Below are 26,302 nucleotides of genomic sequence, written 5' to 3'. Positions count from 1 at the left end.
CATCTTATAGCAGAAAAAAAGGTTTTTGTTTTTTCTTTAAAGGAAAAAGGGATCAAAGTCAAATAAAATCCTAAATCTTTTTATTATTAAGCTAGCCAAAATAGAAAGATCCTTTTCATGCTGTTCTGTTTGCTTGGCTTGCTGGCTGCTCCACCATGTATGACACAGGAGACCAGATCCAAACTTGGGACCTCCTTTTTCCATAGCATTTGACTTTTGTGGATCTGCAAAGCTCTACTGCCCAGACCTCAAAAAGAGTTGCTTTTGCCTGTGTTGTAAATGACAACTAAATAGTAGAATGAAGGGAATTTGACAAGGCAGCACTGACCTTTTCTGAATTTGAGTGCAGCTCGTTCAAATGTCTGAGTGAGCTATGAGAGTAACACGTCTATCCCACCCCATCCTGCCCCATAAATGGTTATATTTTTTCCCCAAAAAACATGACAGACATCTCATATGAATAAATCAATTTTATTTAAATAAAATTACAGGCATACCTCGTCTATTATAAACTACCATATAGTTTTTCAAAGGCACCGATATTTAACAATAATTTAAATTTTCTTGAGAGCAGCTACCTTTTTCTGAGTGGTGTTTGTAAACTTGTCAGACTTTCCTCCACTCGTTCAACTCAAGTAAAAGCTAGTGAAATGCTGAAGGTTGTACCTTTTTCACTGTAGTACATCATACTCTTACTGTTCCTGGACTCTTTTGAACAATCCTTGAGAAGAACGGGTTGGGTGTTCTGCATAGCAAAAACCCACCCTGAAACGGACTGTTTCTTTCCTTTGTGGCACCAAACATACATCAGGCACAAAACCCCACTATGACACTCACTCTGCGTGTACTGTAGGTATTAAAAAATTAAATCTAAGAGACCACTGTTTCTCTGAGGCGTCAGGATCTGTTTTCCCTTGCATTTCTTCAAGCTTAATAATGCAATGCCACCTTCTCTTACGTGAAGCGAGAGTGTTGGTAAGAAGCCTGCCCTACAGTCCTGTGTCACAGACTGCATTAGCCTCCGCGTTGGGCTTCTCTGAAGGCATCTTTGCTAAGCACGGTTGCGCCAAAACCAGCAGATGTGTCTGATGGGCTTATTCGTCCAGTTCTCTGATGGTTTATGGGAGATTCACAGCAGGGAGCCAGAGGGTGATAGAGGCGATACCCCTCAGCAGGCTGAGTCCTGCCCAGGTTTTCTCCCACGAAAAGGCACAGACCTACAGCCGCTGCTGGCTGATGCCCGGGTGCAGGTGAGGATGGAGCCAGAGCCACCAGGCTGAGGCGGTCACAGCAGGAACTGCAGCCACTCTTCTGGCCACGGCCTTCGAGTACTGGCACTTTTCGTTACTGAAAAAGCAGGTTTTTTACAAAAGGAGGGTTTGCTAAGCACCCTTCACGTTCACAGCTCACTCAGGTTATTGAATCCCATGAGACTCACTTCATCAACTGATTTTGGCTTATAGTGACAGACTTTTGCAATAATCCCCAAGTTCTCTTTGATACATAACCTTTGTCTTCACTGCCCAGCACTGCAGAAGCTTTATATCCCAATCATGCTGTCAGGAAAAAAGTTCTGCCCTTTAAAAGAATCCCAGCAATGTAGAGACAAGAGTGATGTGGCGCAGTGAAGGTAAGATTACAGCTGTCTGTAATGATACTCTGCATTTGGCCAAGGTGTTCCTGCTGTGATTAACAGGCAAGCTCCTCAGCAAAGCCGTGGATCTGCCTTCTGGCATATGCCAACAAAAAATCTGATTTTAATGGAACCACAGTAATGGAACTCAAGCCTTAGATTTGCAGAGTAGAGTAAATATCAATTAATTCAGACTTTACAGGGACACCACTGCAAAGCTGAGACACGGAGCTACAAAAATGCCATACTGATACCTAGCTTGCAAGAATGTCCTGAGACAGACTTCATTAAAGTTTGCCAAAATCTCCAAGGCCCTTCAGAGAAAGGCATTGAAGAAGGGCAAACAAGTATTAAGAAAAGTGACGATCTTTGGCTATGCATCTGCAGTTTCCCATCTTACATTTCTAAACATAGAAATTGTGAGTCAACTATTCTTGCTTTCCAGAGCAGATTCATCTGGATAATTTACACTTGGTTACAAGTGTCATTTCACGATACTTGGCAAAGTTCTAAAATAATTTCAAAAAAATTACCAACTGAAGTCTTTTAAGACGTATCAAAGCTCAGCCAGTTTATCACACTTTTCTTCCTGTTTAGGTTATCCCTTTAGTTTAGAGATACAGCACCTTAATATTTGTACAGTATTAAATATAATTTATCAAGAGAAGCAGTGAAGAAACTTGCATTGTTCCTGCCTATGAGAAGCAAAGTACTTTCTGAAGATCTCCCTCAGAATAAATGACCTCACTGATTTTGGAAACACATTGATAAGCCTGGCAGTTTAAATTCCGCATTAACAGCATGTGCAGCTAAGGAAGTTACTCCTTAAAAAAGAAAAGGTAAAAGGTGGGTCCTAAAAATGAAGTGAATGTGTATGTTGCATTGAAGGTGAAATAGCTTTAGAAAAAGCCTTTGATTTTTTTTCTGAGTCCTAGGATCCCTTTGAGCTACAAACTATTTTATTGCCTGTCTTTTTAAGCAGTCGGCTTACTGCAATTAATAATTTTATGCTACTCATTTTTCTGGTTCACACTGAAAAAAATATAAGGGAAACATAAAAATAGAGGGACCAGATCCTACAGCTCTCATCCATCTACCAGAGTCCAGCTCTGCATTCCCTTAGGAGCATCTGAAAATATTCAAATAATAGAAGGAACACACTTCTGCAGCACCAAACCCGATGCACTGGTACCATTTGAATGGAATTTGTTGTCCCGCGCTAGCCTGTTTCTGAAAATAATTAGAAAATAATATTTTTAGGAGGTGTTACAAAGGGAAGGGCTGTTTTCCAGAATGCTCACCTCACCACTGGTGGATATGTAAAAGGCCCCATGGCCGCCAGCACACGTCCCATGCTCAGGCCCTGGGAAAGCAGAGCACACATGGCAGTGGTGCAGCAAGTGCTCCGTCCTGCCCAGCTGCCTGTGCAAGTCTTTTGAAAGATGTGTTACAGCCAGAGCGATGCTTCAAAAGTCCACCCCGTAAGGGCAGTGTGCTTATATACAACACCATTTTCTGATGTCGTTTGCCACGTATCGGTTATTTGCCTTTTGTTGAGAGTGGAGTGCATCCCAAGCAACGCTGAGCATTGGGGAGGGCACTCTGTTTTGCACTGGATTGAGACTTCAGTTTTAGGGAGAAAATAAATACAATTAAAAAAAGTATTTTTTTTTATGTCACTCACTGCTGTAGGTAGCTGGGCAAGGAGCTACCATGAAGGCAACATCTGCCCTCCCACAGCTCGCCCTGCAGCCCTGGGCAGGCTGCCCAGCGCTTGTGGGGGTGACACAGGGAAAAGGGTGCAAATCCATCTCATCCTGCCTGCAGATCAGCATTAGCCACTCCTGACCCAGGTGCTGGGTCCAGTCATGTGTCCGCTATGAACCCTGCTGAAATTCCACCAAATTCCACCGAAGGAAAGGAAAGGAAATAACCTTGGGACAGAAACTGGCTTTGTGGCTGGGTGCTGCCTCACTGGACACCCCTCAGCCTTTCTGGAAAAGAAGTTGCTGCAGGTGCTGAGGAAAAGCAGAGTCACTTCACTGCCTTTCAAAGTCAAGTGATAGCAAAGAGGCAGGACTATCTAGGTGCCAGAATTAATAACTGTGTGGCTTTTGATCATCATACACCTCTTTGGTCCTCCTGCCAAGCTTGGTAGTGTCTCTGCGGGAGTGAACACACTGCACATTCTTCAAGGAAACGCTGAATGGGTTTGCAGTGAGTAGTAATTTCCATCTAACATAAAGCCACAAGCAAAGACACGAAGGTGTTAAACAAGACAGCTGCAAGACTCTGATTTTTTTATCTTGTTCTACTCTTTTCCAGGTCTGCACAGTTAGTTATGCACAGTTACTCGCAGGGCAACAAACACGCTTATTTGGACATCCTAATTACGGAAACTTAACAGTCTGCTCAGCAGCAGCTGGAAAACATTTTGCTTAGCTTTTAATTAGGTAAATACACAGACTTCATCATGCCACCTCATCCAGTCCAAGTCTGTCTAATATTAGTCTGGTTTTCTTTGAACCATGTGATAAGCAAGGTACTAGTGCAACCACCACAAATCGATACCAAGCTTACCCTCTGCAAATAAAGACATAACTGTGTAGATGCAGACAGTACTCAGGGGATGATATTTTCATAGCAAATTGTAGTAAAGAATGAAAAAAAAAATAATCTAGAAATGAGGTATCAATTAGCCTAATGGTAGAGCAGGTAAACTAGTCAAGCCATATTCATACTAAATTTCATCTTCTGACTCCTGATCTCGTTCAGATGTTTTCAGTAATCCCATTTCCATGGACTGGGACTGTTTAACCTTTGAACGAACTGCCCTGGAAACAACAACAAAAGAAAGAGTTGTCAATAGTAACTCAAAGGCTCATCTGGACATTTTTACATGGTAAAAAAAGTTTAACTTTTGCATCTCATTGGGGAATTAGGATGATTGATTTATGAAGACTTAAAGCGCGCCACTGTGGAAGACATCATAATGAGGGTACAGTGATTTCAAGCAGAGCCTGGGCAGAATTTAACCCCAGGCCTTAATTGTAGATACCTGTATTTTAGCATGAGTAACTGCTATACAGTGCAAGCATGTACCATGACATTTGTATGTGCTGCCTCTAACGATACCACCTGTAGGTACTGCTTGTAAGAGCTTGTTCCTATAGACACATCTAGGAGCGTATGCCTTAAGCAAACCTGAGTGTAACATCTAGAAAGTTCAATGATGTGCAGGTAGAAGACCGATAGCTGTGTTCACTTGGACGAGTACTATAAAGCTGTGAAGAAGACTTGAGTCTGGCCAACCTCCCCACAGACGGGAACTCTGCTGCAGCAGCCGCTGTTCCCAGCATCAGAAGGGATGTAAGATTGCTGTCATCTTCTCTGTAGTTGCCACCGTTTACACAACAAACCAGCCTTAAGTGTCGGTGCCTTTTGGACTGAGATCCAAAAAGACATGACACCTCCTCAGTGCAAAGCAAGACTGCAAGAACTACATGTGGCCAAAGCGTGATTAAAGAGGGATATTAGGATGGTAGGGGTAAAGTGAGGGGTGAGAAGCATGTTTAGGACAGTGCAGGCAAAGGCTTGGTAAAGGGATGAAACTGGCTAGTGAAAAAGAAATTGGATCTAATCACAGGGAATTGCTAGCAATTAAACCTGTCCAATAATCTTCAAAGTTAAGTCATGAAGCCTGCTGAATAAGACACTTGGAATTAGTAGAGACGAGCACTGGGAGAGAAGATGTTGTAGGAAAAAAAAAGGTCTCTCCTCCTTGCAACTTTTTATGCACTTACAAATGTGGAAGACTATAAAAAAGAGCTTATTTTACGTGCGAAGCATTATGCTGTCAGAGCTGTACTTTATCAATGTTTTTTCTCTTTCTACTGAAGCAATGAATCATGTTGTCTTCATTGACTAGCAATACCTATTTTTATTTTACCTTGCAAGACAATTAATTGCTTTGTGGAAACTTTTTGATTTTTCAGTGAAAGTTTTCTAAAATAAAGTTCCTGCTTGACTAAATAGACAGGTCTCCAAAGTTTTAGTATTTCAAGTAACTTACCAGGTGACGATTGTGTAATTCACTGCAAGTATAAGAAAAGCAAAGGCATAATGCCAGCAATAGCACATGGTCAGGAACATCATATTTGTATGATCCGCCTGATTCCACTCTGGGCTCCCATTTGGAGGATAAAGCACAAAACCAATCTGTAATAAAATATAAAGTTTTTAGCAAACATCATTTGACATATATCAGATGCCGTGTCATGTATTATGCTACCCTTCACAAGGCAGACATTTCATTTACTTACAGTGCTGATTATTTCTGTGACTGTTATTAAAAACAATTTTGCAGTCACACTCAGCTGCGATGGATCATTTTACACAGTTTTGTGCAGAAATGCCTTTGAAGATGCAGAGCCAGTCTCAGAGACCCCCTGCTCCTGCCCAGCCAATTAAGGAGCCGGCCCAACAAGTCCTGCAGCCATCACAGTTACCGTAAGGAAAGGGGATGGTGCTCAGCCATGTGTGGGCTGAACTGCAAGCACATCACCAACCAGCAAACCTGCCTGGCCATTTTGCACTGCCTCGCTTCTTCCTAACAGCGCCTGGGCATGTGTTACATGGTTCAGAAGATGAATAATAAATTAATAAATAAAGGCGAGCCAGAAGTCTATTTCTTCTGGGTCATCCGGGAAAAAGGTCAGGCTTTGAAACTATGTAAAAACGGAGCTTTCTCACCCAAGGCTATAAGTTCATGTGAAATACATAGCTGATTTGTTTATTCAGAGCTGGGAAAGATCAAATTCAGATTAATGCATAAGTTGGGAACCTAGTCATCCCATGGCTACACGGGGGTCTGCCTTGATGAGCACTGGTCCTCTGTACTGCCTAACACTGTTCAAAGTCACCGCTCAGCAGTTTAGCTGAGAATTTAGGGGGTGGGAAGAGGAGGAGAGAAAGGAGGAGGGGAGGAGTGCATTTTCCATTTCCATGCAGAGAATTCAATGAATAAGGGTGTTGATGATGCAGAAAGAAAGTCCCTTTACCTTTTACAAATTTGTCATGCTGCAGCCAGTATGTGGTTTTCAGTCACACATACGGCTGAAGTCTGCTGCGGTTGTGAAAAAAAGCCACGCTTAAATCTCTTGTATTTTTAGTTCTTCCATTTTTTACTTTGAAACAAATCCCACATTGTGTCCAGAGCTAAAGAAATCACTTGTTCTAAAATTAGACTAGGCAGACAACAAAGAATAAATGGTTGCATCTAATTCCTCTTATGTAAATCTTCTTAAATCACTGAAGAAAAGTTTACAAACAAGAAAATAAAACACCAAGTGCTGCAGCACCAGGTTCTTGAGTTCACTTATAGAAAAATACAGCCGCCTCAGAGGTCTGTCTTCTTGCCAGAGCAAGTATTTAAATATTTGATTTGGTGCTTAGTGTCCAGTTCTCCTAAGGAACAGCAAAGGTTTTTATTAATCGTGTCTGGCCAGCATATAAAAAAGGGAAGCCAGTCTAGACATGCTGGAAAGAAAAATCACTGGAGTGACCTCAGTTCTCCACTATAAGATGGAACACACAGCGGCACTAGCACTCCTGTTTCTTTGTTACAAGATCACAGCAATTCATTAAATTATCTCTCTTATTTGACAGCAGAAAAAAGGTCGCTATCGAATACCTATTAATTGGATAGAATCACAAGTAAGCGAAGGCACGGCAGCTACATTTTGAGGAGTCCTTTTGGGAGCCACATCCCTGAAATATAAAAGTTTGGGCTGTTACTTCTGCTCAACTCCCCAAACAAACACTGGAAAAGCAGGAGGCTTTACATCGCTCAATCTCTTAACGCGAACCAGGAGCTCAAATACCTTTCAAACCTAGGTTAACACTGTTGAAATGCTTTTTAGAAAGTTGAAAGAGGCAGCCAACATAAAAGATGATCTGTGCCTTCGTTCCTCTTCACGCAATGTCAATGGATGCTTTGCCTCACCCGTCCAGTGCTCCGCTGGGCACTTACTCCCTGCTCCGGCAGCCGGCGGCAGGGAACGTCTTTGTAAAGAACAGCCTGTATGGCCGGGCTGTAAAATCACTGCCGTTTGCCTGGCGAATTTTGAACAGGATGTTACAGAGATCAGAGGGAACGTTCAATCGCAAGGGAGAGCTCAACAAAACCACTTTAGCTTTTTTTATTGATTCACATAAAAGACACTAGAAGTAAAGTGGCTTCTTTGTCTGTAAACCAGATATCATAAATAGATTTATCTCTGTAAAGGGTCACTAAGAGTAGATTGGTTTTTATGAGTCCTTTGAGGTGTGTATTTAAAAGGCATATTATATCACCTGTGAAACATCTGAAAAGAGGTAAATGATTAATTTTGGTGAAGGAAGAAATTCCTAAGGCAGAAAAGTGACCTACCTGCCAGAACCAGCTGCCTTGTAATATGCAGAGGCTTGTACGGAGCATCTCTAGCACAATACTGCCACGGAAGAAAACTTCCAGAAATATGCAAACAGCAGCTCCAAAGATAGCAAATAGCAGTAACTGATGAACATGAACATCCAGCATGGCTCTCCCATGAAGGTGGTAGCAAAAGAGAAAACCTGGAATAAATCAGTTTAAGATATTTTCTTTCCTTGTAATCTGCCTTCATCTGCTTTTAGAATACGGTGAACCTTTAACATTTCCCTTTATGTCAAGATCACCTTCTCGGTTAAGCCAAGAGTAATTTTTTAAGACTGATGCCTAGGTATTGGGTACTTCCACTCTTGAGCTCAGACCAGGAAATTGCACGGGAAGCTGCAGCTCTGTCACCTTTCCTTTAAAACAGAAAGCCTCATTCCTCAGCGTAACGAGAGGGATGCTGTGAGATATACTGTGCGTACAGACAACACGAATTGTGTCGCCAGTGCGATTGCCGTGCAGGTAAATGCATTTCCCACTGGCTTTAACTAACAAGTTGTGTCCCGTGTCAGTACATACATTGAAGCACACGCCCGAGCTACTGAGCGCTTACCCAAAACAGGCTTGTGCCGCTATTTTCGTAACATTTCTGTTTCTATCATCTGAGCCAGTTAGAAAAGCACAGGTACACCTCTACAACATGTGATCATGCTCTGGGCTGCAGTGCAGACAAACCCTCAGCAGTTTAAGTAGGGCTTAAGACTCTTTAAGACTGAGCTTTTTTATGCGTTTCAGGGAGTTAAAACACCCAGCTCCTGTAGAGCTCACTCTCTAAGGCTGATCTGAGATTCCCAGGCAAAGACTGATACCAAGTTTCACACGCATCTCTGCAGAGAGAGGTAAACTGACCTTCAATAAAAACTGCTAAGGAAAGCATCATCCTGTCCATGGCCACTGGCAATGCGTTGGTCCCGTGAGCCACGATGTCAACCAACCCTGAAATGCCATAGAAGAGGTACATGGTGGCATGTTGCCAGTTCATCAAGTGATCCCAGTGCTTTTCCTCATAATTATACAACTTCAGGTGAGGTCCATCGGGAACAAACTGCTCGGCCACCATTCCTGCGCATGATATGAGAAGTATAACTCTTTGTCCTGGTGCTTAAGGTATAGACCGATGATAAGTCTTTATACAAACAATAGAGTCGACAATATATCCCTACGCAGCATAATGCCAGTTGATTTGGGGTTCAGTCTGGCTGCCTGAGGACTGCTCTGGGTGATGGCTGTGTTTTGCTCTCTTCTTCCCAGTTCAGTCATTCCCAGTAAAGTTTTTAACGTGTTGTCCAAATTCAAATGAAAATGCAGAGAGGCTTCAAATATATTAATTTTATATAAATTTGAAAGGAAATAGGCAGTAGGTGGAGAAATAAGTTGCTTTGCTGAGGGAAAGACCACAGAGTGTGTTCAAGCATATATTAAACATCACATAGTCCGGAAAGGAGAAAGCCAGAGGAAACCAGGCTTCAGCTCCACCACTCCTGGTGGGACTATTTGAATCTTACAGTTTCCAGCAGTGAAAATGGAGACCGCTATTCTGTGCTGCTTTATTTTTTTTTAAACAATTGCTATTGTAGTAGTCCTCTGACCGAATTTTTCAGCTGCCTTTCCCAGTGGTTCAAACATGCGTTTAACATATGCTAAAGTCCCCAAAAGAAGTCCCCTGCAATATGCAGGATGACAGAGTTCAGACTCTTAATTCAAAAGGGATTTTTCCTGTAAAGCCATAAAAAGAAATCCCTCCACCGTGCAGATTTATTAAAGGTCCCATGAGAATTTATACTGAGTTAGTATTTGAGTTGCTGCTCCACCGCTTCCCTTACCTTGGCCCCTCGGTGTCTTGCTAACTAGCTGCAGTACTCCAGCAAGGGGAAAGCTGCTTTTAGATATTTTATATGATCAATGAAGTTTGGGAAGAGTTTAAAATATGTTATGGTTTTAAAGCATTAAAGTTAATTATATTGTTTATAAAGTGTAGGCCAGCATCCTGCTGTACAAGTGGATAGGCTGCAGAGTAAATGCAGTGTTTTTCCACCTTTATTTCAAGTTTTCCTAACACAGAAACAGCAGATTTTACTCCTGCTGCTGCTTTTACTGTTTGTCCTTGCCAGGCTTTCTTGTCCACATTTTTGAGTGGAACTGAAATTACCATACGTTAAAATAACATTTTTTTGTTTCAGGGTGAAAATAAAAACACTAGATGCGTGTTTTAGCTGCCCAGTTACCTATAGATACTGACTGGGAGATTTGTAGGAAAGATGTCCCCACTCACATCTCAAAATGAAGGCTATTATTTAGGTTTTGATAATTTTTTAAGGCATATCAAAGTGTATACTGTGCACCCAACATCGGTGCTGATGTATCTTAACCGATACAACACCCAGAGAGGAAGGAAAAGCACGAACAAGATTTTGGCAGAGCCTGCACCTTGATTAGAAACCGGGTAACTCTGAGCATCTAAAGAAGAGTAGATAGATAGAATCTAAAAATCTAAAAACACTAAAAATTAAGTTCCTTCTCAACTTGAGAGCCACATGTGCCGAGCTCCCCAGGTCCCCTGTTATTTAGCTTACTTACTCTGTAAAGGCAAATTGCTACCATCCAGCCTGCTGGAATGTAAACAAGAGCTAGGCACTTCCAGTCGGCTGCACAGCTCACTGAACCATCCCGTGGGTTTGTACCCAGGCCGGCCCACAGCAGAAGGAGAAACAGCCCCCTGCGCCCACCCACGTTACAACAGTCCTGCACAATAAGGTCCGGAGTTCAGTCTTTTGTTATGAACATTTTCACTTTTGAATGACATTAATGGAGAAGCATTGGCATTTACATATTTTATCAATAACTCAGTGGAGACTACCAACATCTGGATTCAAAATAGAAAAGCAATGCCCCCACAGCTTGCTGCTCCCAGTCTGCATGTGAGAGCCCCTTGCCTAAATATCTTTTCTCCCTCCCTGAAGTAGTGAGCAGCATATGAACACTCAGAAAGATGGACCAGCTGCGAAGGAGTCAGGAGACTTTAAAGGAGCTCCAGAAAAGCGCTATGGATGGAAACCATGTTACAGTCATAACCATGTAATTAATAGCAGTAGCCCCACTAGTTCTTAGATTCGTGGTATTTAAAAGACAAAATACCAAAACACAATGAGATATGTTTTATCAGAGAACAATATTTAAAAAAAAAAAAAAAAAAAAGATGTTAAAAGGCATAGCCTTTTTGTTGTCTGCCCCAAGTCCACCTTACTTACCAATCAGGGCAAAGACAGCTTTGATGATCCCCTCAACAAACTCCAGGCGCTGAAATCCTGCCCTGGAACCAAGGTAGCAAGCGTTCTTGTTTTTTCGACAGGCGTACTTCAGTGGGTACTTCACTGACCACCACAAGCCAAAAAGAAGGAAAAAGCTCCCAGGGAGGGCATGCCCTTTGAAATTGCCCATGGTTTTCTGCTAGGTGATACCTGAAGGTGAAACAAATGCAGATTGATCATGGGAATAGTAGGAGAATTCTGTGGGTTATAATCTTAAACTATCTCCTTGCATAGATCAAAAGGGTGTCACTGAATTAAGTATTCACACTTCATTGAAAAATAAATATGGATACTTACCTTCCCTGGCTGTTCAAAACACCCAGCCAGTCTCTCCAGTTTCATAGCTTTGCGGAATGAGAGTAAGAGACGCAACTGCGGAGCAGCTGACCTGAAATGCAGAGCTGGCACTTGGCAAGTTAAGAGAAAAAAAGCCATAGTGCACTATGTCATGCAGTTGAAGTTGTACTAGCAAAAGAGAGAACCTGAATATTCACAATTTGGTTCCTTCACAGAGTGTTTTATGTCTCTTTACTCTGCAAACAGAAATCAAGACAATACCTGACTGAAGGGAGACTGAATTGTATCCAGTGGGTAACTATTCACTAATACATTGCATTTTCTGTTTCGATATGGATGTCTTATTGCGATTTACAAACATCAAGTCATTCTCAATATTTGATAGGTAAATTATGCACCCACAGCTAGATATGTATTATCAAGTACATCAAGTGCACTGAGTGATAAGGTTATTAGTTGCTCAGTGTTATACAGTCATTTAAAAGCAGTGCCATTAATAAAACCTTGTAATTCTGGTCATCATCCCAACTTTTAGGACAGTTAACTCAGCCCCAATAGCTTCTTCATTAAAATGACAGTTCTAACTTTAAACTGCAATTTTTCTTTAAGTTACTATAAACTGAGTCTTTGTGCATCGTGACCCAAAGGCGTGCTAAATCTTTGCACAGGCAACAATCAAGAATAACCGCTTTAGAAGCATTGGCAATCTGTACTTTCTGTTATTATCATTGCTGACTTAAAAATCCAATCACCACTCTACACTGGAGCCATCTGGTTATGAATAGAACATGGAGGCTCTGGTATATTTTTCTTTTCAGTAAGTATTTCCTATGGTCAGCTCTGCATAAGAAGTTTTAAACTGTGGCTTGTGGGCCGTGGAGTACTTGCACATGGTTCACGTAATGCTGTCTAGTCACGTAGCGTGAGCCCTCTCTTATTTCTGGAGGCTAAACTCCACTGAAAGCTTTAATTTTTTTTATTATTTTTTTAAGAGAAACTTTTCCACATGCACAGGTCCTGAAGCTGCCATAAGATTATTACCCAACTGCATGAGGAGAGGTGACCTATATAGCCACCAGAAGAAAAAAAAAAGACTGTTCGCAGACAGCATGTGGCAGGCTGTGATTTAAACAGGGATGCTGAAGAGGGTCCTGTCCCTGCTGCCTGTCCCCTTCTCTTCCAGAGCTGATTTCTGCACTGTCAGGGCTGGACAAGGCGAGGGGTGAGCTTTAACAGCTTTCCCTGGATAAAATTCCCCTTAGCTAATTTCTAGGGAACTATTACTGAAGTGCAAGAAAAGGGAAACGTGATCCTGGTTGCCCAAGCAAGTCCATTTCTGGATGTGTCCTCCCAGGTGTTGCCAGTGCTGCGTAGCGAAGCCTGGAAGGAAAGCGTGCCGAGATGGCTGCACCGAGCCCGAGGAAGGCTCCCGAGGAAGCAGCACGTGCCAGCCGTGGGGCAGCCAAAGGGGGAGTGAGGGACGTGTTTACGTATTCTTATGAAACGTAAAGGAGTCTGTTTGGGATTTCTGCTGTGTGGGGAAGGGTTCCCATGTGCCACTTGTCTGCCGCCGAGAAGAAAAGCAAGGGTGCCATGCCTAGAGCTGCTGAGGGGGCTTTGCTTCGCCTGGCGAAGATCAGAGCAGCAAAAGCCATGAGGAGGAGCGAGCGGAGACCTGGCAGGTGGCTGTCAGCACGGGCACCCCAGCCACCTGGATGGTGATGACTGCCTCCATCTCTGCTCACAAAATGCTGAATTAAGCTCCAAACCTCCCTGGGGCTGAGCACGCGTTAGTGGTGCCAAATCAGCCTGCTTGTGAGCTGAGCATCTCTGATCCTGGCCCAGGGTGGGCTGGGCAGGGCAGGAGGAGGAGATGGCAGCTGAGGGTCCAGGGGTCAGGAGAGCCTTCCTCTGCCTCCTCTGCCTCCCTCACCACCCTTAAAGTCCTGTTGGGTTGATGCCTGTGGGTTATTTGCAGACGGGGAAAGCACTGCTCACTCTCGAGCAGCCCATAGAGCGCAGTTGGGCTCTCAGTGGTGCGGCTGGGGGCTCAGCCCCACAGGTTAGACCCGGCCCTCGCGGTCTCGCAGAAGAGGTACCTCATTTCGGGACATCTTTAGTTGAAAGAGTCTGACCAGCTTGTGTGTCACTGCCACCACTCACTGTGCCATTGTTTGCCTCAAAAAAGGGCAGTACTAACAGGAGCTGAGGTTTTAGACAGTTACCTAAACTTTGCTTTAAAGTTTGAAATACTTCTTTTGCTTTGACAGTCTTAATTTCTAGTTGTTCTAAAACTCGCTGGCCTGAAATGCATTGCTGTCTTTTCAGCTACATTGATTTTTTTTTTCCTTCTTTGAATGAAAGGAAGAGGGGAGGAGTGGGGAGTGTCCTTTCCTCACCATATGTCTCATCTCACTGAACACCATTCATTAGAAAGACTTTATTCATTAGGTATTTTATTATTCACCATGAATATATAGCACTCCAAATGGAAAGATTTACCCTGTACCCCACATCAAAGCGAGATACTGGATTCAAAAGGTAAATTAAAGCTGTAAAAAGCCTCCCTCTAGGAGAGTACAGCTGCGGTAAGAGTCAAATGAAGAACAGTGTGTTAATGTCATTTGTAGTGCACAGTATACACAACTTCTAAATCTGTAAATTCACACCTGTGTTATCTAGAGCTCTAATCACTGCAGGGTTTTTCTGCCCTAAATCTGGGTAATCCATCAAGATACGCTGTTTAAAACTATTTTTTGCCTTTCAAAACAAGGGAAAAGAAGAAAAGGAAAAGACTGATACAGCAGCTACTGCTGCATATCCAATGTAAACAAAACAGAAACAGTAAATGGGATTTTCTTTTGCAATAAGCGATACAATCACATATTATTAGCTTTCAAGAGTGTAAACTTCAGTTTGCATTCCAAAGATGTTAGGGATTATCGGTAGGATTTCTCGAGAAAGAGACACATCAGATCTGCCAGCCAGCTGTTGTGGCAGACCTCTGGAACAATGAATATCAACACAGTTGGCTTCAGAGAAGAGTTACGTGAATGATACTTTAAATCCTTAGTAAACTTGAGACCATCGTGACAGAGCTCGCCTTAAACTGATTAAACTTCCCAATTCATGAATTTTCTCTTATCAGGCCTGAGAGTTTATTTCAGCCAGGCTAGAAGTCGACCGCCACCACCCGCAGTTTTGATGTGACTGAGAAGTTTTGCCTGCAAGTAAACCAGGCGATATCACACAGTTTGGGGCTTAGCACGACGCTGAGGACGTGGTGAGGATAAGCGGAGCCTCCCCTGCAGGAAGATCACTGCGGGGTCAGGAGGTGGATTTGGGAGGTGTGAGGCAGGGGTGCCATGGCAGGTGAGAGGAGAGGAGGACAGGATGGCAGGCTGCTGCCTTTCTGCGCTGCGTTTTGGCAGCCCCCATCCCCCTGTGCAGCCCCGGACAAAGCAGCTCCTGCCAGCTGTTCTGCACAGCCTGGGAGCCAGCCAGTTTGGGTATCTCAGGTGTATTGGATAAAGGTGGCATTAGCGTGTTATGACAATACATAATAAGTTTGAGGGTTTATTTTTTACAGACCCTTAATTAGCAATTAGCAAACAATCACTGGAGGACTGATATTGCAAGCTGTGCAAATCCCAGACCCTTTTTTATCCTCAGTGATTTCAGGGCCAGGGGTGCTGGCAGAGCCAGAGCCGCGTTCTAGTCAGCAAACCGTCCTTGCTGCCCACCACGTTCCCTGGAGCGTGTCATCTGCCAGAGATAGGAGGAGACAAAATCCTGGGGCTGTCTCACAGCTGGCTGCCATGAGGTCTGGGTTCGGCCATGCAGGGTCTGCCCACGCTCCCTCCACTGCCCCCCAAAGCCACCCAGTCACACCAAGGTGCTGCATGTGTTCCTGCAGCTGGGGACCTGCTTGCACAACCTCAACCCTGTCCGAATCCTGCTCCTAACGCCACCAGGCAAAGCCAGCAGTGCTGGTGCCTACAAGGGGCACGCAGACAGCCGGCATCACCCGGCCACAGCCCTCGCCATGGATGACAGGGTTTTGGCTTTCCAGTAAGCGCACATAGACTCTCTGACCATTGGTGATCTAATCACCCCCGTTACCTGCTGTGTGCCCCCCTGGGATCCCTGCAGGTTCACTCAGCTTTTCATGTCTCCACCCTGAAACCTCACCACCCAGGACCCTTCCACCACTACCAGCAGCCATGGGGCCACAGCAGCCAGGGCACGAGCAAATTTTGGACTCTGGCAAAGCAAATTTTGGACTCTACCTGAGGGGACCTCCCTCCCCGCCGACCAGCAGGGATGCCACCCCGAGGAGCGTGCCGAGGAACCAGACAAGGTGCCTGCTCCAGTCCAGACTTGGGCTTTCCACAGCAAGTACTCCTTCAAACCTCACTCTCAGGAGGGTGTGGGGCACACCAGGAGGGGAAGCTGCTGTCAGGGTTCAAGGGCACCCAGGGGCCTTAATTGCTCCAAGCAGCCTCACTGAGGACCCCCACCCTGGCACCCCTGCTCAGGGGTCCATGGTCACAGGGGGACTGGAGAAAAAGGTAATTAGGTGTAATTATGGCAATAAACTCAATTGTTGAGGCAGTTTATAAATTCTAAGTATAAAGCAATGTTTCTGCAGCTGATTGGAATTAGGAACAAGAATAATTTACAGCTACCTGTGAAAGTGAGATGCTTTTTTTTTCAGATGCGAGAACTCCAAGCATGGTTTTTTTGCAATAATCACAGAAAGCTCTTCATGATTCAGACTTTTCCAGCAACTAGAAATCTGCATAGTATTGTAAAAGTGTTTTACACTCAAACTTTGCCGACCAAATACAGGTTATTGTTGGCTGCCCACAAATTCCCTGCTCACAAATTCTCTATGTAGCAGTAATGCTTTGTGTACCTGGGATGTTCATCCCTCAGTTCAGGCTACATCTTACTCCTTGGGGTCAGAAGGGAGTATGGGGTTCCCCTGGCAAAGGAGAGGATGAGCAAAGGCAGTTTCCAAGTGAGCATCCAAGAAAAGGCGTGCATTTTTGTGGGTATCGAAAGCTGCCTTTTTAGCCTGAAAACTATCTTGCACCAGCAGAAGCATGAAAGGCAGGCAAGATACAGGCTTACGTGATTGATTTAAACACCTGCTGAGTTCTTTGGGTTCTTTACCGGTTTGATCCCTGATCTCTTGAGGCCGCCCGTGTGGGGACTAGGGCAAGACTTGCAGGTGGTATGGAGAAACTAGCTATACCACCTGGTTACTCAGATGGCTTCTGAATCACTTCTTGAAGAACTAGATTAGTTTCCCTTTTTTCCCCTTCTCCCTCTGAAAAAAGCCAAGGGCTTGGGCAGCGTAACCTGTGCTGGATGGGAACGCTAGCAGAAGCTGAGCCAGAGCTAGCCCTGAGCCGGCAGCTCCCCTTCCCTGCACATTCTCCTGCCACAGCAGTGTGCCTCGCCATTTCCTGTGTTTATCAAGCCCTGGGGGATGTTCAAGAGGACTGCCAACCAGAAATGTGGGTTGGTTTTTGGGTTTTTTTTTTCAGAAACGACAAAAGTTATGAGGCCACAAACTCGCTCTGCTGCAATGCATTAGTTTCTGCTACACAACCGTATGGTAACCAAAGTTAAACCCACAGATTAAACATTAGCAAATTTGCTGCAACGGTAAAACTGAAGCATTTTCTCCCATACGCTAGATGAGGAAACAATGATGTGGAGCTTATAATATTTGATACAAAATGTTTATTTATCCATAACAGCCGCAGGAATCGATCATGATGTCAGTGAGAATAATGCACCCAAATAAGAGGTAAACATATAAGAAGTAATGCATTTGTAGACACTTTCTAATCAGTGCACAAACCATGATCATACAGCTTTTACCAAAAACTCGAATCCAGCAAAGTTGAACGCATCTAAGACAAAGAAAATCACAGACAAGTTTACTTCAGCACCAAAGATTCCTACTTGCAGTTAAAGATGTATTCGCGAGGCAAATGCCTTTTATCCTGCAGCCATTGAATTGTAAACATTATGGAGAGCCATGCTGATCTGAAAAACAATGTCTGCTGTAATTACTTTGTTCACTAAATGCAGTACTGATTTCATGTCATGACTAAAAGCCTTTCAGCAACTACAGCCCCCTGTTTCTAGATGAGATCACTGCTTTGGCGTTAAGGAAATACTCAGCTGGCACCTATAGCTCCTTCAGAATTAAACTGGAACTAAGTATTGTGTATGCTAACGAAAGCAGGACTCAAGACTTCTTGAAATGCTAAAAAATGACAATACAGCCTTGATATTTTTGGCTTAAGAGTGTGGGAGATAAAGATTTTCAGGTCAAAAAAAAAAAGAAATGTCACGAATAGGCGACTCTGAAGCCTGTAAGAGAAGAAATCAACCCTTGATAAAACCCTCAGGCCTACAAGACAGGGATGAAAAACAAAAACCCCAAAGAGGTAATGACCAGAAATCTATATACTGGCCTTAGGAAGGAGGGACTCCAAGACAGTCTCTCATAGTGCTGAGTTTGGGCCCACAACCTGAACTACTGTTTTTTTCAGTGCCTTGCATCTGTCAACAACTCCTCCTTCCCAAATACCTGTCCTTCTCAGCCCTTTGAGTGCTCCTCACTGTGGGTTTTCATCTCTGGTGACCCTCAGTTTCCTGACTTGCTTTCCCCTTTCTCTGTGCATCTGCTGACTCTGTTTCTGCTCCCATAGCCGAGCAGGCTATCTCCAGGGGTTATCCAGGGACAACAAACACTCCGTAATAATCTTACCATTGGCTCTTGATATCAGAGCAGCTGCTAGTCTGTTTATATGAAAATTTTGGTCTTCAGGACTGCCAATTTGGAGCTTTTTATTCAGATCACCACAAGTTCAAAAAACATACACGCACAAAAAAACTTGAATCTTGTAATTGCATGGGATATATAAGAGCAATTTTTTCCTATGAAAGATTCATAGTTTCTTTATTGGCCATAAAACCTGGTATTTCCTAGCACTGCCTGAAATTAAGGGTAAAATAGCATGGGTGTGTGAGTAAACTATTGCAGGTATGAGAGTGCTACCTCCTGCGGGTGTATGTTTGGCTTCAGCCACCGCAGCCGCTTCCCTGCCCACGGGAGCCCGGCGGTAGCCCCTGCTTGCTGTGGGGTGACCTTCCAGCTGTGCCCTGTGCAGAGCAGCAGTTCCCTTCCCTGCAGAAGGTCACAGCAGTCCGCCGATGCCTGACTCCTCCCAACCCAGCAGACTCGAGCAAATTTTTTGTGTGCAGCAGTGGCCGAGCGCTGCCGGACAGATGGCGCGGTGGAAGAACGTGCAGCAGCATCCCACTGCTGTGCTGTGGGAGCTCTTCGCTGACATCCAAGACTGGCCCCCCCCTTCAAGTCCACCTGGGCTCAGCTGGAGCTCTTATTGTTTCCTGATTTTAACCTGAATTGTGCCAGCTAGTGAAATTCCTATATGCTCTCCCTTTTTAAAGTCAATTTCTCCTATCGTCTTTAAAACAGCCTGAGTCACTGCAATGAACAACCTCTGCAGGACCCCAGGTGTCCCTGAAGGCCCACGGTCAAGCAGAGGTCACACCACCACTATGAAGATTGGTGCCTGGATACCCTGCCAAAAACAGTTTTGAAGGGTGTAATCCCTGGCTTATCCTTGCGGTTCCAGGTGTGCTCACCTACATGTTCTCTGCTTTCAGATAGACATGCTAGAAAAATGTCAAGAGAGCAAGTTTGCTATATCAACTGATGATTTATTGCTCAAAGCCCAGCTCTGGAGAGGAAATGGAATAAAATATGAGTTGCTTTCTCTTAGCATCCCTTTTATGGGCCTCTCCTACAGCGTCTTAGCAATACAGTCAGGGCTTTGGCAGAATGATCTAGTAAGACAGCAAAGCTGACAGGATCACTAGACTGTGGTAAATATTTGTGGTAAATATTGATGACCACCTGAGCTGTGAAAGATCCTGCATTTGACACTTATATAGCACTTTACAGACAGTTAGAAATTACTGCAACTGTTATTTATGTTTCCAATACTTCTCGAAGACAAGAAAGCATAACAAAAAAAAGGAGGTTACTGAGAAAACTCAATTTTTAAGTGGTCTAAAATGGTATTTTCCATCTGCAAGGAAGCTAGGTCTGAAAAAGAAAAGTGAGGAGTACTGTTCTCGGAGAAAGACAGATCTTCAGGTATGAAGGACAGGGCTTGCTGATCTCAGTATGATTTCTAATTCTTTGGTTGCAAGGGTTGTTCCCTTACCGTAACTACCAGTGACTCTGAAGAAAAGGCATTAAGATTTCTCTTCATTATGTATAGTACCAGATATTGGGGGCAACTGAGGCCTTTGAATGAGAACCTGGAATATCACAGACACGACCCTGTTTTAAAGAATTGCCAAACACTAACAAAATATGGTAAGCGTAAGTGTCGTGCAGTGCTGTGCATACTAGTAAGCTTTCATCTTAAGGATAGTGTGAAGTTGACAAAAACAGGAAGGGAGCTCATTTCAACAAATGCAAGAGTATTAATAAGTCATAGAATCATAGAATGGAAACGACCTCAAAGATCACCTACTTCCAACCCCCCTGCCACAGGCAGGGACACCCTCCACTAGACCACATTGCCCAAAGCCCCATCCAGCCTGGCCTTGAACACTTCCAGGGATGGGGCATCCACAACCTCTTTGGGCAACCTGTGCCAGTGCCTCACCACCCTCACAGTAAAGAATTTATTCCTACTATCTAACCTAAATCTACCCTCTTTCAGTTTAAAACCGTTACTCCTTGTCCTATCACTACATGTCCTTGTAAACGGTACCTCTCCAGCTTTCTTGTAGGCCCCTTCAGGTACTGGAAGACAGTGTTCGTAGGAAGGACTTGGTTTTCTTAACAAAAAATTACAAACCACTCAGCCAATGTGATGCTCGTAACAGCTCATACCTGGGCAACAAGCAGGTGAGACCTTAACAGCTGAACTTCTGTCCCCTGCTAGGGAGGAGACTGGAAACCAGGGACACGTGTGTCCAGAATATTGGCTTCTAGTGGGACACTGTGCTGCATTTTGCTGTGTCCTCCTGCTGAGACCCAGCCTCTTCTTGAATCTCTGCTTCCTGAATTTATTTAAGAAGTGATTTGCAACCTTCAGCCATCCTGTCTGTCTGTGGGCTACAGTTAGGTAGCGTAAGCCCTTGGGGCTCTTAGATGGCAAAAAGTGATTCAAAATAAATGTTTAAATCTCATGGATTTGGATGCTGTAACCAATAATATGACTGCTTGGGACTTGCAACATTGTGTTGTGATAAGAAGGGGGGAAAAAAGATGAAAAGCTTTCTTGTCAGTAATTTCCATGCAACAGAGCAGAAGGTGGGATTTGCACCTAGAGCTTTGCCTTGACTGACATGGCTTTGTCCCTGGAAGTTTTCCCTGCAGTCTTGTCTGTCGAGATCAGGGTGCTTGATGTGCTGCTTGTCACAAGGGTGACCAAGCGCACTGCCTTCATCACCTTATTGCTTGGGGAAGACAGACTCACAACAGCAGAGAGATGTGTGGGTCAGAAAAGAAAGAGAAACACTACTGAATAAATGGGAGTGTTGGCAAGGCAGACTGTTACATTGATAGTAGCTGGGAGAAATGCCTGCCTGAGTTAGCCCAGCTAGAAAAATCAAAATGCATCAGAGAAACAGGTGTAGTTCCTCTTTATGGGACCACCTCATACTCACTAAATGGGAATCAGCTAGTGCTAATGCAACATTAGCAGAAACTGAAGAGTCCTCCATAATGTAAGGCTACAGTAGCAGCGGCTTCAGTTCCTGCTGTGCCTCAGCCGACAGGGTAATGGAGGGAGCAAGAGTGATGCTATGGCGTAGGAGCTTTGTAATTCAATCAGGCCAGCAGTCACAGCAAGAGGCTGTATACTCTTCCAAAACCACTGGCGTTAGAGATGCTACGCTCTGTATCTTCGAAATGTCTCAAGTGCAAGGTCATGTGGAGAAAGACTTTTAGTAATTTGGCATTAAAATGTTTTTAGAAGGCCCTGACTTAGGCATAAATTGATTAGAAGGGACTTAAGTCTCCTTTTTATCTTCTGGAGCAAAAATTAGTGCCAGAAGTCAAGGTTTGGCTCATGCTGCATGGTAAGACAGGAGTGCCACAGTAGAGTGACGCTCTACTAAAAACTAAGATTTTTCAGAAACAATGTTTAATTATTTATAATCCCTGGGTTTAGGAACTTGCCTTGCTCATAGCTAGTAAGAGAAGATCAAAATGACCACTGCTGCCAATCGCAAGTGAGCATGAGTGTGTTTGGTCACATCTATGAAACAGAGTAGGAGCCAGTTGACAAGAGTTTTGACACTGAGAAGTCTTGATTCATGTACCTCTTCGGACTGGAGACAAGGGGCCCATTTTTGTGCTGCTGCACTGGTCGTTTGCAGTACTGAGTAAAATGATATTTCCAGGCAGATTTGGTGTGCAAGAAAAGAGCAAACAGAGAGCAGTTTGCCTAAACACAGGCATAATTATTCAAGCCACTCCTCAAGGTTCATCTGACTTTTCTTCCCAATAGTTATTTCTACCCACACTATCCACAACTGAGAGAAATCTGCTTGGTTTACCCAGCTCCACTTGTAAAGAGAAAAATACCGGAAAAGCCCACATAAGCAACCCTGAAAAGCAGCAACAGACATCCGAGCAAAGTTCGGAAAGGTAACCCCAGAATCAATGATGAATTTGCATCTAAAATGGATATTGAATACATTCCTTCTCCAAAATTACAAAATACTTATGGTGACTTATGTTACAACATATGCCATAATTTAAAGAGGTGTACAGAAACAGGAATATAAGATGATGCAAACAAAGTTGTACATACTTGGAGAAATCACAAGTCCTAGGTGTGTAAATGCATAGTAATCATCAAATATTCAGTTTAAAAATGAAGAGGCATAAATACTTTGGGTTTAAGTACTTCAGTACCTAAGCTCTGAAATTTCACAAAGCCACTTATCAGAAAAATAATGAAATGTTTGATACCATGTCAAGTATTAAGTGCTACCTGGAGAATATGATTTATTGCTGAAAAATTGAAATAAAATGGAACATATGTAAGGACTGTAAGTGTTTCTCCAAGGGTTATTCTGTTTTGAAATAGAATAGATTGGCTGGGATAATCTAATTTTAGGGTTTCTCTCATGCAGTAAGTAGACATCGCTACATTTAAATTGTCTTGATTTTGCCTGGAAATTCCAGTGTGGATGTACATCTCCATTTGAGACATCCAAGGAGGAGGGAGGGGGAAAAAATCGCGCAAGGAACTTAAGACTAAAGCAGAGTTTTATTCACATCCCTAACACTTAACCCCCCGCTTTGTTTAACGATCCAGAACCACTGCTGCAAAAACTTTTGTACCTGGGGTAAAGCAATCCGGATGTCTGCAGGGGCTACAGCTGTATTTTAACACCGGCAAACTTTTCAAAAGCTACTTCTGATTTAAAAATCCCGTCCGTACTTTTTACTTCACGAGTCCCGTCCCGTCCCCCCGCCCCACGGACCGAGTCAAGGCAAACATGGAGCAGCTGTTGTCCCTTCACCCGGGAATATTAAACACCCCCCCAGCTCTGCCCCCGCCGCTGCCCGCTCTGCGCGGGGGAGACCTCCAGCCTTTCCCGCACCCGGGGTTAGAGGGAGCCCGGCTGCCCTTACCTCCGCCGTCCTGCTCCCTCGCCGCCTCTTCCTCCGCCTGCCCCGCAGCCCCTCTCCCCCTCCAAGGGGTTTCGCTGCCGGCCCGGGCGACCTTCCAGCTGCGGCCGCCGGGGGATGCGCCGCGGCCGCCCCAGATGTTTGCGGCACGGCCGCCCAGATGTTCCCCTGGCGGCCCCGCGGGGGGCGGGCGGTTTCCTCCCCGCCTGGCCGGGGAGGACCCGGGGCAGAGCCAAATAAAAGGGGGTCGGGAAAAAAGAGGCTTCAGCGGGATCCGGCGCTGCCCGGTGCCCGTCGCCCTTCTGCCCCGCTTTCCAGGAAAAGCAGCCGGGAGCGGGCAGGGTTCACGGCCGGAGGCAGCGGGTCCCACTAGCCCGGGCAGGCTAGGAAAAGTAGAAAAAAGTAGAGCGACTTTCTGACACACAAACCCGCCTTTGATCGCTGTGCATAACAGAGGAACTGTTTAAATTTGCTTCCCCCCCCCCCCCCCCCCCCGTGGTCTTCTCCACAAAAATGAGCACCCGTGGCTGTAGTCCCTGTAATTTTGCAGGAATGTATGGCACAGCCCTGAATCCAAAAGAAGAGTGTCTAAAAATAAAATTGAAAGGGTGAAGCCATAGTTTTGTTTGCAAATGTCACACTGTAGTAAACGGTGTTGGTGACATTACCAAACCATGACAGTGTAATGAAAGGCATCTTACACTGCACCACCTCTGTTATAGTAGCCAGGAGAGCACACCAACAAAATCCTCAAATCTTACATAAGGAAAAATCCTCCTTCGAGGTATTTGCCAGGAAGTTGTGATAATCAGGTCTTGAAGCTCTGTTTAAACTACACCGGAAGCCTCCCCGACCCTTTCCATCCCGTTCAGCATCAAGCTCTTGCGTTGCCAACCTGCCCTGTGGCTGTTGGAACAGCCGAGCCGAGGTGCGACTCTTCCCACCGGCTAGTTGTAGCTTGGACTAAATTCTGAGACACCCCCAAGTTCTCTAATTAAAAATATCTGCCTTTCAGGATTTGAAAACTTGTTGCTTTAGGTAATTTGTGGATGAAATTAACTCCGTGTAAAGATTAAAACTTAGCTCAACAGTGCATTTCTGTTTGACATTTTTTAACCCTCAATTATCTTCTCAGACAGCTCCGTCCATGCCTGCCTCTTTAGCATAAAGTGACACTTTCACTACCAGATAAATAGTATTCCAGCAAATACCTTTCAGCATCTGGCAAGCAGATGCCTTTACAGTTTGGTGATGTAATGAATATGGAAAAAGGCAATTAATATTTTCCAGAAGGACCACCTCTCTGTAAACAGTGTTTCAGAAATCCAGCCTCTGTGGCAGCTGCTCCCCTTTCCTCGTCTGAGTGACTTCTTTTGCAATTTTTTTTTTAGACGGTAGTATGCATCTCATGTAATGGCATTAATTCCTACCTAATGGATATCCTTCTGTTGCAGAAGAGTTTTCAGTTAGATTCAGCTAAATCAGTCAATGAAACTGATAATTTTAATTACCTCATCTATTTACCACTGTTTTGATGTGTTTGTCTTGGCAGTGGAGCAAAAATCACTTCCTAGGATTCCTCACTTCCATCCATACTTAAGATGACTTAAAAGCGATTCTAAGTAACCATTAGTATCTCCAACGTCAAAAACTCCAATTAGCATCCTGGAAACCCTGCAAGGATTCCACACTTCTGTGAGGACCATTGCACTGTGCATTAAAGTAACCACAGAGAAGTGCATGCATAGAATATTCTATGAAACTGTCAGGGACTACAGAAACAACAAAGCATCACTTTTTACCAAAGGTGAAGAAGAGGCCAACAGCACTGCTACATTCAGTCAAGTTCAGACCTTCCTTCAGTTTCATCTTATTCTTTTTACCTTATTCCAAAGTTAGGAAATTAATTCACCGTACCTGTTTCAAACTCAGGACACGCCTGACACACAGGCAGGCAACTGAGCCCTTCTCTAGCTGGAGGAATAGAGCATCCTCTCGTCTCTGAAAGGGCTACGTGTGCTTCCCAAACACTGGTTGGTCAAAGGAGACTAGAAATCATATAAGACCTGTCTTGCTTGCTGGGACAATGTATTCTGAGAATACAAACAAAGGCAAATACCTTAAAGCAAATTTAAATATGTAAAAATTAAGTAAAATAAGTGAAAAAAGACTTGCTCAGATCACAGCTGTTTTCCTGCCTGTTCAGGATTGCTTTCTACAATACAATTGTAAAAGACAATTAAAATTACTAATAGATCCAGTTTACCGGTTTGTAGCCAATAACATATTGGATCCATTCCACTTTTCTTCCTGCTCAACATGTCCATCAGCAAAAGAACAATTGTCTTTAGATGCTTAACGTTGTAGGGTGTTACATCTGTGCTACGAATGATTCTGGACAGCCATTCAATACTTGAATGGCATGGGTTTGATTGCTCTATGGCAAAATCACCATGTAATCATGCTGTGTATCCTCTCCAACCCAGTAAGAACAAGCTATCGAGTAACTGCAGATAAAAACTGCAGTGTCTAAAATAATAGAAAAGCAAGATTTTCTGAACAATACAGCCCACGTAAATCATTTATGTGTGCCCATCTGACTGACAAACTTATGATTTCTATATGTCCTTGTGTCCTCCTGGTTTTGCCTGGAAAATTCCTTCATAATTGGGAATCCCTCCATTCTTGCTGGAGTCAAAATAAATAGCATCCACAAAAATCATTAAGGAACATACTTTAAATAAATCTCTGTTGGGCTTGGGTCCCTAAGATGCTTGCAAAGGAGACTTTTTATAGTCATTTGTTTGGTTGTTTGCTGGTAATACTGAGCATTGCACCTGTAGGTCGAGGGAGGTGATCTTGCCCCTCTACTC

The 26,302-nt window shown here is 44.0% G+C and overlaps 1 protein-coding gene across 2 annotated transcripts in view; it reads right to left on the bottom strand.

Moving 5' to 3' along the window:
* Positions 1 to 458: 458 nt before the first annotated feature.
* The window catches only part of TMEM45A (transmembrane protein 45A), a 29,241-nt gene continuing 3,397 nt past the window's right edge, over positions 459 to 26,302 (bottom strand). The window contains exons 1-6 of one of the 2 annotated variants that reach the window (XM_075766815.1): positions 23,433 to 23,836; positions 11,357 to 11,566; positions 8,958 to 9,170; positions 8,064 to 8,248; positions 5,706 to 5,851; positions 459 to 4,467 (exon numbers count right to left, since the gene is read on the bottom strand). In XM_075766815.1, the coding sequence (XP_075622930.1) occupies positions 4,374 to 4,467; positions 5,706 to 5,851; positions 8,064 to 8,248; positions 8,958 to 9,170; positions 11,357 to 11,546 (828 nt within the window). In that variant the 5' untranslated portion in view covers positions 11,547 to 11,566; positions 23,433 to 23,836 and the 3' untranslated portion in view covers positions 459 to 4,373. Of the gene's footprint in view, positions 4,468 to 5,705; positions 5,852 to 8,063; positions 8,249 to 8,957; positions 9,171 to 11,356; positions 11,567 to 23,432; positions 23,837 to 26,302 lie in introns of those variants that run through there. The other variant, XM_075766806.1, reaches the window with a different exon arrangement.

This window comes from Balearica regulorum, chromosome 1, assembly GCF_011004875.1.
Source record: "Balearica regulorum gibbericeps isolate bBalReg1 chromosome 1, bBalReg1.pri, whole genome shotgun sequence".
Lineage (NCBI taxonomy): Eukaryota > Metazoa > Chordata > Aves > Gruiformes > Gruidae > Balearica > Balearica regulorum.
Note: the sequence above shows the minus strand (reverse complement) of the source record. Positions and strands in the feature narration are given on the sequence as shown.